General features: G+C 60.4%; 1 protein-coding gene across 5 annotated transcripts in view; it reads right to left on the bottom strand.

Moving 5' to 3' along the window:
- Positions 1 to 11593, bottom strand: part of ZNF236 (zinc finger protein 236) — a 70109-nt gene that overhangs the window by 17595 nt on the left and 40921 nt on the right. For 3 of the 5 annotated variants that reach the window (XM_037035956.1, XM_037035964.1, XM_037035987.1), the window contains 7 exons: positions 11167 to 11268; positions 10598 to 10749; positions 9608 to 9711; positions 5944 to 6095; positions 4240 to 4455; positions 2588 to 2870; positions 990 to 1093 (listed from right to left, as the gene is read on the bottom strand). In XM_037035956.1, coding sequence (XP_036891851.1) covers positions 990 to 1093; positions 2588 to 2870; positions 4240 to 4455; positions 5944 to 6095; positions 9608 to 9711; positions 10598 to 10749; positions 11167 to 11268 — 1113 coding nt within the window. The remainder of the gene's footprint in view (positions 1 to 989; positions 1094 to 2587; positions 2871 to 4239; positions 4456 to 5943; positions 6096 to 9607; positions 9712 to 10597; positions 10750 to 11166; positions 11269 to 11593) is intronic. The other 2 variants (XM_037035970.1, XM_037035978.1) reach the window with 2 other exon arrangements.

The raw sequence follows: 11593 nt of genomic DNA, 5'->3' as shown, positions 1-11593 counted from the left end.
CACCGTGAAAGTGGCCGCACCTGCCCAGTGCAGTCAGCACACTGACACAAGCACACTAGGGACACGAGGACCGGAGAACCCGTGCCCTGGTCCTCAGCAGTGCACACCCCACCCGAGGACAAACACCGGAACCTGGTGAGAGAAGAGAAAACTTCCCATGGAAGGGGTGTGTGCACTGAGTCAGTCCCGTATCTGCCTACTTGTCCCAGGTATGACCCCAGCAGGAGAGAATCACGGGGCTGTACGGAAATGTGGGGAATGCCGCTGCACTCCTCCAGGTGGTTCCGCTTGTAATCAGAAATTAAGACGATAAATTGGCCTGAGAGTCACCCTTCTGTGAGTCACAGTAACGATAGCGCCACCTGCTGGGAGTGACTCCACGTCCCACTCGCCACGGGAGGCCCAGAGGCTCCGGGCCGTGGCTGGAAGAGGCGGCCAGGGTCTGGGCCAGGCGCAGGGCGGGGCCTCCTTCCTGACAACCGCACATGCCGTGGAACCAGACCCAGAGGCGCAGCGGCTCAGCCAGCACCACGAGGTGGTGCCGGTGCCTCCCATGGGACGGAGGGGGAAAAGCGGCCGTGGAAACTGCACATTAATGCTTCCCTTATAGGGTTTCCCCCACGTGGTCCCAGAGATTTTACTCCCCACAACTACACCCAGACTTGCTCAATTCCAGCTTTTACAAAACTGCGATACCTCTCTCTGGCCTCGTTGAGACCAGAGGTCACCTCTTCGCCAAAGGCACTCAGGGCTCAGCGAGAACACAGGACAACTGGCCGCTAGACCCTTGGGACCGCGTCCCTTCTCCTCAGTGTTTTGCAGGCTACCTTCCCCGAGTGACACATGACAGACCCTCTCATAACCGTATCTCATGGTTCCCGGTTTTTATGGTTTCTAGAAGTTGGAAAGTACGTGTGGGTGTGGAACTTGAAGGAGCCAGCCCAGAGAGGACGCCACGGCCCGCGGCCCGCGCGGCAGCCCGGCCCTACCTGTGTGTGTCTTCACATGGCAATCCAGGGTGGACTTCACGGTGAAGCTCTTCCCACACTCGTCACACTTGTACGGCTTCTCCCCGGTGTGGATCCGCACGTGCCTGACAGAGGGCGTTTGCGAGTCAATGCTCCCCCTTCCGTGGGACGCACGCTTACCAGCAGCATCCTGGTTTCGAGTGCACAACTACGCACACGAACAACAATTACAAACACTACGGACTGAACAGATCTGGGCCAACAAAACCTCGAAGCGTCACTCGCCACAAAACCACACCACGCGCAAACCCCAAAGACAGCGTGAACTCCACACAGCTGACGGAAACGGGGCTCCCTGTCTCCAAAGCGTCCTCGCACATGGCAAGGTGAGAACCCCCACGGCACAAACGCAGCAGCGTGGGCAGGGCTCGGAGGGGAGGGCCGCACACCGCTGCAGCCCCGAGAAGACTGGGACTCACGCAGGGCAAACCGGGCGTTGCTCAAACTGACGACACCCCCGCCAGGCCCAGCGGGACCCACGCAGAGGCGGCGGGGGCTGACGGAGACGCCGCCTCAGCATAAGCTTCAGAACTTGGGGTCAGGCAGCTCGGGCAGCACCCTCTCTGGGGGCAGCACAATCTCTGCACCTAGTCCCCGGGCAAAGTGCCTGGGTATCTGCTCTGCCGCCCTCACCTTGACCTTGGCAGGGAATGCAACGGGGAGGGGGCTGTGGGAGAAGGGGCCAGGCCCCTGGCAGCACAGCACCCGGGCCCCTCCCTCACACCTTGCTGACCCCTCCCTCCTGGGTTTCATGTGCTTTCCCTCCCCCCGACCCTGGATGTCAGGGTGACCCCTCTGACCCTTCCTGGCCCCTGGGGGTTGCTGCCTGAGCCCAGCAGCCCGCTGCTCCAGACTCTGGGATCCCGATGTCCCCCCTCACCGGCACATGCCCTAACATGCTCCCCTTCCCACGGGGCAGAGAAGAGCAGGCTGCAGAGCCCTCCTGTCCCCCAGGGGCGCGCACTGGACCCAGAAGCCACCTGCAGCTCACTGCCCCTGCCCACGCTGCCTTCCCGGCCTCCAGGCCCACCCACTGGGAAGTCTCTCTACTCCCTCCCCACATGGAGTGCTCTCTGCCTCCCCGCACTCTGCCCCGACTTGTCTTCCACGGCATCCCTGAAACGTTTTGTCAGAAGGTGACACTTCGGCTTCTCTGTCATCCGTGTGTCCTGGTAGCCACCTGGCCACCTCCTGCTGGACTCCACCTCCTGCCGCCACTGTGGTCAGGCCGACCTGCCCCATGACATCCCCATCTGGCTCTGGCTGCTGCTCTGGTTCCTTCTGCAGACCAGCAGGGTGTGGGGCTGGCTGGTCCCTGCCGCAGTCGGCCACCCCCACAAAGTGTGGCCCTGGGTCCGCTCCAATGAATTAAGTTCTCTTTTTTGTTTTTTTTTTACCAAAACCACAGTCATAATAGAAACAAGCATGAGCAACTTACGAAGCACATCTGTAACTAACACTAAAAAGAAGCTTCAAAACCCGAACCACCTTGAAGCCTCAACTCAGGAAAGCCAGTGCCCATGGGCGGCCCCAGGCTCGGCCCCGCCACGCACACCCACCTGACGAGGTCGCTGGGCTTCTTGAAGCTCTTGGGGCAGTAGGAGCAGCGGTTCGCGAACCTGGGCTCGGCCTCCAGCTCGGCCCGCCGGTCCTTCAGCTCGCTGACGCGGTCCTTCTCGGCGGCCGACTGCACCAGCACCTGCTCCGAGACAGTGGCGCTCTCCTGAGGCTGGGTCTGGGCCAGCTGCGCCGTCTCCTCCTCCGTGAAGGTGATGACCTCGGGACGCACCTTCCTCCACGCGCCTCGGTCAGAGTTCTCCTCCTCTTCCTCCACGCACACATCTGAACAAAGTACAGGGAGCGGGTCAGACCCGCGTTTAAAGGGCGGGTTTAACAGAACACACTGAACACGTATGTCTGTGGAGATGCACACGAGACGGTATGAGACGGCTCCCCGCTGCTGCACCGAGAACCCGAGCAGGGCCACGGGAAGAAAGCCCACGGGTATGGGCCCCAGGGGAGGGTGGCGACATCACAGGGGCAGAGGGCCAAAGCAGGCAGCGCTCCAGCCCCAGCGTGCACCTGGGCTGAGGGGAGCCACACGCACGGCCGCCCAGCTGCTAACGGGGGCCGGGAATGGTGGCCGTCAACCACGGAGACACGGCCGCCCAGAGAGGCTGCGTCAGCAAACTGGCAAACAGCCCCCAACTGGAAGGAGTTAGGAAGGAAAACATACGCACTTGTGAATGCGTACACGTGTGAGTCCCCCTCCGTGAGCTGTAAGGATACATTCACTAGACACAAGAACAAGCTGCCGGTAACGTGCAAGGAAGATGTGCTTGGCTGCGAACGGGTCACTGCTCCCCGGTGGCTAAAAACCAGCAACTTGAAAAAACCTGAGCGGAAGCACTGGCCGAGTGGGTCGTGGCTAAAACGGGAGGCGCGCATCCCGAGGACAAGAGGACCTCCGCGAGAACGCTGGGACCGCGGAGAAGACAGGGGCGGTGGGGTTCAGGGTCTGAGGAGAGGGGCCAGGGCGGGAGCGAGAGAGCAGCGCCCTGAAGGACACGGCGCGCAGCAAGAGCCCCAGGAGAAGGCGGCAGGCCGACGGAGCCAGGCAGGCCCTGGCGGCAGCAGGCTGTCCACAGTCGGGACAGGCAGACGGGCCTGTCCGATGCGCCACAGGCTGGTGCGCAGAGCGAGACCTGGCCCACGAGCCACGCCGCCGCCCGCCAACTGGGAGACACGGTCGAGTGCCGAGCACCGTCTGGCTGTGTCCAGAGCGCCTGTCCCAGCTCCTGCTGTCACAGAGAGACTGGGGCAGCTCCGCCCACCCACGGTGAGGATGGTGCGACACGGGGCGGGACCGGTGCTGCTGTGTGGGCGTGCAGGGATCTGTGTCTGGCAGCACCACGCACGTCTGGGGCAAACACCAGGGGAGGGGCACGGGGTGGGCGGCCTCCCTGGGCCCCGCACCGTAGCAACCCCCCACACTGCATGTGTGCGCACGCCCGGGACCCGGGATGGGGCTGAGTGTGGGCTGGAGTCATCGGGAGGCGGGTTCTCTCCGGGCCTCTCTGAGTCTGCGCTTCGAAGAGTACGTGCTGCTTTCCCAGGAAAAACGGTCACCTTGCAGGCGGTCTGCACCTTCCCTCACTCACACCATGCTAGCATCGCACCAGTAAGCCCTGAGTCGACAGACGGACAGTACCTGCCCCTTCGCTGGCCTCTCCAGGCGCCGAGGGGGCGCAGGGGCCCGCCTGGTGCCTCCTCACGTGCTGCCTGCAGTGGACGGCCGTGCGGAAGCCCTGCTCGCAGAGCGGGCACTTGTAAGGCTTCAAGCTCATGTGCGTTGCCATGTGCCGGGTGAGGCTGCCGTTGGTGGTGAACGCCGCGTGGCACACGCTGCAGCTGAACGCCTTCACGCCTAGACGGCAGGGCGGGGGGGCAAATGTGCTCGTTACCTGGGCTGTGTGCTGCCGTCATACAACTCGAGACTGCTTCCCAGCCAAGACCCCCGTTCGGGGAGGAACACTGGGGGCACGGGCCGCGTCTCACTGCGGTCGCCCGCAAGGTCACGGCTCTGAGCGCCTTTCTCGGGATGGATGTCAGCCGCTCGCCCCTACGCCCGTCATGAGGGTGCTGCTCCACCGCAGAGACGCTTCCGCCTGACCCGCGTTCACGTCCCCGCAGTGCAGGCAGATGGGGCCTCGGGACGGCACCTCCACGCTCCCCGACTTTATCTTCAAGTCCAGTCGGAACCAGGGGGCCACGCCTGGTGCTTCCTCGTGACCTCTGCCTCTTCCCCCCAGGCCACCCGGGTGCCCTAACCAGCCGCTGAGCAGGCGCCACCCCTGTAAAGTCACGCATGATGCGCGCCTTCTCTCTGCCACAGCAGCAGTACCCGGGAGGGCCTTCAGGGCCCCGGCCACTGGCCGCCACAACAGCCACCAGCCTGCAGACTCTCCCGCAAAACCCTCCCTGTTTCGTCCTCTGCTGCTAAGCAGCACACCTCTATTTTCAAAGAAAGCCTTACACAGAATACATGTCAACATTAAACAGGTATGTCGTTAACACGCCAAACATATTGCTAAGTATGAAAATACACTTAAACATTTAACTGCAAATGATGTGGCTGTCAGATAGCACATTAAGAAACTCTTACATTGAGCAAGAGTATAAATAACCAGCTTTAAAATGGCACAGGGTCAGCCCACACATTTGCCGATAAGGAAGCTCTTCAGATGAGAACCACCAGCTTCAGGGAAGCACAGGACAAGCCCAACCCGACACCAGCCCTCACTCCCGAGCAGGGTCCCAGTAAAAAGACAGGCAGTGCGCACTGATGAGAAGTGTGAATCCCAAACCCTCGCGTGTTACTGGTGCCCAAGTACACGGGACCGGCCACAACGGGGACTGTGTGCTGAGCTCAAGGGCTAGACAGCGCCGTCACAGGGACTCCACGCCCACCCGGGAAACAAAAACTGATGCCCACACAGACACTGGTGTGCAGACACTCACAGCAGGGTCGCCCGACGGCCCCGAATGGAGTGCCTCCGGGGTCCCACCACTGAGCAGGGACGCAGATGTGGCCGCCACCCACGCAGCGGGACACTGCGGGCTGCGGGAAACAGTGACGCCTGACACCTGCGTGGAGATCCCCCAGACATGCCAAGTGACAGGGCCAGTGACAAAGGCCACCTGCCGTAGAACTCCACTTCCAGGAACTGTCCAGAAGGGAAACTTGACCACAGAAACAGCAGGTCAGTGCCAGCTGGGGCTGGGCCCCAAGAGGCTCCGAGGCCCTGCTGGGTGTGGTGAGAATGTGCCAAAAGTGGGCGGCAGCGGCTGCTGCGTGACTCTGTGAAGGGCCGAGAGCCACACCCATGCCCCGTCCCCTGCATCAGACAGTGACCTGTGTGTGTCTTCTCGTGGGACTTGAGCACGCCGGAGGAGACGAAGCCGCGCCCGCAGAGCTTGCACTTGTAGGGCTTCTCCCCGGTGTGCGACCTCACGTGCTGCTTCAGGTGGCTGGACTTCTTGAAGCCCTTGTGGCAGTAGTCACACCTGCAACACAAAGGTGGCACAGGCCGTGGCTGCAGAACGCCGTGGCGGCCCGCCCCCCAGAAACCAGGGGCCTCGGACCCACATGGGCTGCAGAACCGGCACGGCAGGAGCTGGGCGCAGTTCTCAGGGTGCACCGCAACTGACACGCCCGAGAGTAAACCCTGCAGGGACCCCCCGCAGGCACATTCGACCCTTACGGTCNCTTGAAGCCCTTGTGGCAGTAGTCACACCTGCAACACAAAGGTGGCACAGGCCGTGGCTGCAGAACGCCGTGGCGGCCCGCCCCCCAGAAACCAGGGGCCTCGGACCCACATGGGCTGCAGAACCGGCACGGCAGGAGCTGGGCGCAGTTCTCAGGGTGCACCGCAACTGACACGCCCGAGAGTAAACCCTGCAGGGACCCCCGGCAGGCACATTCGGCCCTTACGGTCTTTCCTCAGAGACGGGAGGAGAGAATGGGCAGCGGGCACTGCTCCTCACCCGGGCTTCCGTGCGTGCTGAGGGGCCCAGAGATGGCCTCGGGGGTCTGTGGCTCTCCGCCACTCAGCCCTTTCATTCATTCAGGGACTCGTTTGTTGATGTTTAATTTGGGATTTTGCATGGTGTTCTAAGTGAGATCAGGCTAATGTCACAAGTCCTTAAGCTGAGTCACAAGTCCCTCGCTTAAAAGTCCGAATCTGTCCTGACTCGGACACTCCATCGGCCCGTAAGATGCTCTACAGACACCACACAGCTCCTCTGTTGGAAGCTATGAACAGGCAGCATCGTGGTTCCCTCAGCTATTATGGAAGCCACTGGGGTCGCTCAAAGCATGAAAATCATTCTCAATTTCAAAATTTCTGACCGCAGATTACAAATCAAATGGAGGCAACTCAGGAAGCTGCGGCATCCCACCGGTCCCCCTCCGCTGCCCGCGCCGGGCAGGGGCAGCGTGCACAGGGCTCGGCTTCCCAGCTCATCCCCAGGCCGACTGACTGTCAGCTGCTCCAGAAACTCTGCTCTGATGCACAGGTGTGGCATCGAGGGTTAGCAACAAACTGCAGAAAAGCAAGCAGACAGCACCACCGCTGATTCAGGGAGGTGGTTGTGCAGACGGACTTCAGACGGACCCCGGCCCACGGGGCAGCGGAGGAAGATGACCCCCCAGGCAGCACTGAGTCGCCCTGAACCCGGTGGTGCTCGCTGAGAAAGGTTCCCCGATGAGGTCGGCAAATGTTTCAAAACAGTCACGTCCAGTGAAGAAAACCAACTCCAGCAGAGTGGCCCTGGCCATGCCGAGGGGAAGCAGCCCCCGCAGGGGCCGCACTCCTTGCCACCAGGGGCAGCTGAGCCCCCAGAGGCAGGACCTGCAAAGTGGGCATCTGCCCCACAGTGTCACGTGCAGGGACCTTCACAGTCACCCCTCCTGTCATGCTTACAAGACCAGAAGCAGCACTGCAGCCCAAGTCCCAGCATGAGCGCGCCACAGGCTACATGCACTCAGCGTCTCAGGGGCTCCTGGCCCCTTGCAGACCGTGGCTGGCCGCACCCCCCTCAGTGCGACGCCCAAGGGTGCTGTCTTTGACTCCTCGCACGAGGCTTCAGACACCGGTCTCCACACTGGGAACTCCCAGTGCGCCCTTGCAGCGTGCCCCTCGGCCCTAGTCCCCTCTGGTGGGAGGAACTGCCAGCGTGCAGCCTCTCCTGCGACACTGACCCTGACGACACCGTATCCAACGTTGGCCCCAGCACCTCGCCTGTGCCTGAGGCCCCCCTTCCAGAAACAGTGGTTCTACCGCGCACTTGCTCTTCCCTTCCTCTCACATCGCTGCCTTCAATAAACCTGGAGTTCTGCCTGCCAGACAGACCCAGAATCACGACCGCCCCCACCCCAATAGCAACTGCCCCCCCACCCCCCACGCCCAGCTGTGTGGGCGTGGCCAGCACTCGAAGCCCCCGCTCACCGCCGCAGGGCCCGAATCTGCGTGCACTTCACGCTCCTGTGGTTTTTTATCTCTACCAGGGGGTCGACTTCAGGAGGACTGAGGGCTTCTCCCACTTTGCTCGCTGACACAGCCCTGGGGCTGGGCACGTGACGGCTTCCTAGCGATGCTGCATGGACCAGGGTGCGGGGCTAGCCACCCAGGACTGCCCCGCCGATGCCAGGAAGGAGTTGTGACAAACATTAGCCTGATCTCACTTAGAACACCATGCAAAATCCCAAATTAAACATCAACAAACGAGTCCCTGAATGAATGAAAGGGCTGAGTGGCGGAGAGCCACAGACACCCGAGGCCGTCTCTGGGCCCCTCAGCACGCACGGAAGCCCGGGTGAGGGCTTCTGCTCTGGCGCCTCTCTGAACCACAAACTCAGAGACCAGGGCGCCACACTTCTGACGGCGCAGAAGCTCATGCACGAGAACGCAGCTCCGAGTGCCCGAGAGGCAAACCCTATGAAAACAGCACAGAGAGCCTGCTTGGCATCTCAGCAATTACACACTTCCTAACACTAGNTTAAACATCAACAAACGAGTCCCTGAATGAATGAAAGGGCTGAGTGGCGGAGAGCCACAGACCCCCGAGGCCATCTCTGGGCCCCTCAGCACGCACGGAAGCCCGGGTGAGGGCTTCTGCTCTGGCGCCTCTCTGAACCACAAACTCAGAGACCAGGGCGCCACACTTCTGATGGCGCAGAAGCTCGTGCACGAGAACGCAGCTCCGAGTGCCCGAGAGGCAAACCCTATGAAAACAGCACAGAGAGCCTGCTTGGCATCTCAGCAATTACACACTTCCTAACACTAGCAAAACCTATCAATTCTCAAAATCCTTAATTTGCAGTAAGGAAGCTCACAGGTTCTTATAGAGTATCTACATTAACCAAATTACAAAACTGTTAAAACATCAGAAACTCAAGACAGTCCCCACCGAAACTCCCACTCCACTCTCATCACACACACGGTCACATTCAACCGTGTAGACGAGCAGGCAGTTTATCTACTGAGCTCATCCCTGTCTCAGCCTGGGCCGGGGCAGGGGTTCTGTCTCTCTCCTTGCGGCATTTCAAGCCTCTGGAGCAGCAGGTGGTCCCCGCAGGGGGCTCAGCACACACTGCTGGGCAGATGAGTGGGTGGCTGGGTGGGTGGGTGGTGGGTGGATTGGTGGGTGGGTAGATGGGTGGACGAGTGGAGGGGTGGGGGGATGGGTTTTTTAAAATGTCTTTCTATCATACTGTACCTGGCACACAGGTTGTTTTACAGAAACCACCCAAAAAGCCTTAGACAAAAAGGCATGACATAAAGTTATTTTTGCAGAAACAGCAATGGCTTCTAGCGGTGACAGGAAGCGGCGACCCAGCACACTGAAGTTTCAGGCCAGAAATGAGCCGCTGCACCAAACCCTGCGCAGCCCGGCCGCACACCAGCTGTAGAGGGTTAGCCAGTTAACGGCTTCTCAGATTCTGTGTTTGTACCGGGGTGAAGGTGCTGGAGGCAGCGGCTGCGCACCGTGCCAGGCCAGCCATCCGGGGCGCCTACCTGTAGGAGCGCCGGCCCTGGTCCTCGTTGTCCTCCAGGAACGGGCGGCGGGGCGCCGGCAAGTCCAGCTCCTCCTGGGGGGGCTCTGGTATCAACGGCGTTGCCTGAAACCAACAGAGTCGAGAGCAGGGCTGCCTGAATGTCTGTGAGTACAAAACTGACCACCGAGAGAAAACACGCTCAAGTGCAGATTCCAAGGGAGAAGCTCACAGTGGGTCCGTGCAATCGCTGGGACAGGTTACTAACGATCATTTACGCCAATTTTATTCAGTACTTACGTATTTCCTATTAACTCACTCACCTTAACACCAAGTTTAACCAAGCAAAAACTGATCTCTCCACACTCTTTCCTGTGTCCCAACAAGAGGTTACCCTTTCCTCTGTTCCACTCAGAGAGTGAAAACAACTTGCTTTCTGAAAACATCGTCCCCTGGCTGGCCACCGAAGCACCCGGGGACAGGGCAGCCCACGCCGGGAGCAGCCCCAGGCCAGGCCGCCCGCAGGCGCTCGTACAGGGGGTGCACCTGCCTGGCCCATCATCTCCGTAACTACAGAGAATCTCTCGAAAACGGAAAATGAAAGCTAAAACCTGAAAGTCTTCCAGTTGACTGAATTTTAAGATTATGCACTTAAATTATGTACTTGTGATACACCAGCTTCATGACATGTTCACTCTAACACGCTCCTCTGTCAGACTGCACACATAAAAACGCTGTTTTGTGACTACAGCAACGTCACATTCTTCAGACGCCAGGACGCAGCACCCGCTGACTGTCCTGAGGTCTAACCGAGAGGTAAAGCCACGTCACGGTAATGCAGTCGTTCAGAAAAACCGCAGAGCTGTGAGGAGAAAGAACACCCTCTGTGCTAAACATCGAGGTTGTCACGGGCGGCGCAGCGACCTCGAGAGCAGGCCGACCCTGAATAATGACACTGAGGAGCACCAGGAAGTGCTAAGGATGGACGAGCGTCCCTGCCAGCAACACGCACCCCGGCAACCGGCTCGGAGCTGGGGACGGGCAGCAGGCCCTGCTCCTGGAAGGTGGCCGACAGGGCCTGCGCCTCCAGCGCGCTGGAGTCCTGAAGCTGCTGCACAGGCGGGAACGGGGTCGGCTGGCTGTAGCTGTCCGTCACCGTGAAACCTAAACAACAGATCAGAGAACGTGAATTCTACCGAAGGGACTGAAGTCGCACCCAAAAAGGCAAACAGACAGTTTTGTAAGTAAAAATGTTTTAAAAAGGGCTTTGGCACTTTCCAAATTATAATCAGCCATTCCTATCAACAGGCTCCAGCACTCCGTGTGAGCAGGCGGGAGGCCGCACTCGGCACACGCCCCATAGCGCCGAGGCCTGCGGGCCAGCTGCCCACCCTGATCCCCTCGGCCCCCACCTCGACCCAACCACCTGCACAGACAGCGGCTGTTAAAGCCACCTTCCACAAAATGAGTGTGTGTCCCCAGACAACACGCATGAATACATGCGAACACACACACTCCACACAAAAATCTAGGGCCTCAGAAGGAACACCCCGGCACGGGCCGCCCCACCCCAGCACTGACCCTGTGACAGGCTGGCCGGCTCGAAGGGCTGCTGCGTGGGTGCCTGCTCCGAGAACTGGTCCATGTGCCCTGGCAGCGCGTGCTGTGGGGCCCCAAACCTGTCTGTGGACAAGAAGAGACACAGCAGCCAAGTGACTTCTGACCCACCAATCCACGCACTTCAGCAGGCTGGCACCCGCCAGCCTCCCCGAGCCCCAAAGATGCAGGTGCAGCCCGGCTGTGCCGCTGTGCTCCCGTCACCTCGAGGGCACCCCGGAGCGCGGACGTCCCTCTGCAGTGCCCAAAGCACACTGCAGTCCACCCCTACTTCAAACCTTCTCTGGAGGTGCACTGTGGCCGGCACCAGAAGGACAGAAACTACATATCCTGCTGGTCGACCGCACGCACGCTGGGCCCCACAAAAGAGCACGCCGGCCCGCACGCAGGC

Source organism: Sturnira hondurensis, unplaced genomic scaffold (assembly GCF_014824575.4).
Source record: "Sturnira hondurensis isolate 20B ecotype Veracruz unplaced genomic scaffold, ASM1482457v3 Scaffold0001872, whole genome shotgun sequence".
Taxonomy (NCBI): domain Eukaryota; kingdom Metazoa; phylum Chordata; class Mammalia; order Chiroptera; family Phyllostomidae; genus Sturnira; species Sturnira hondurensis.
The sequence above is the reverse complement of the archived record's forward strand: the minus strand, read 5'-3'. Positions and strand labels throughout refer to the sequence as shown.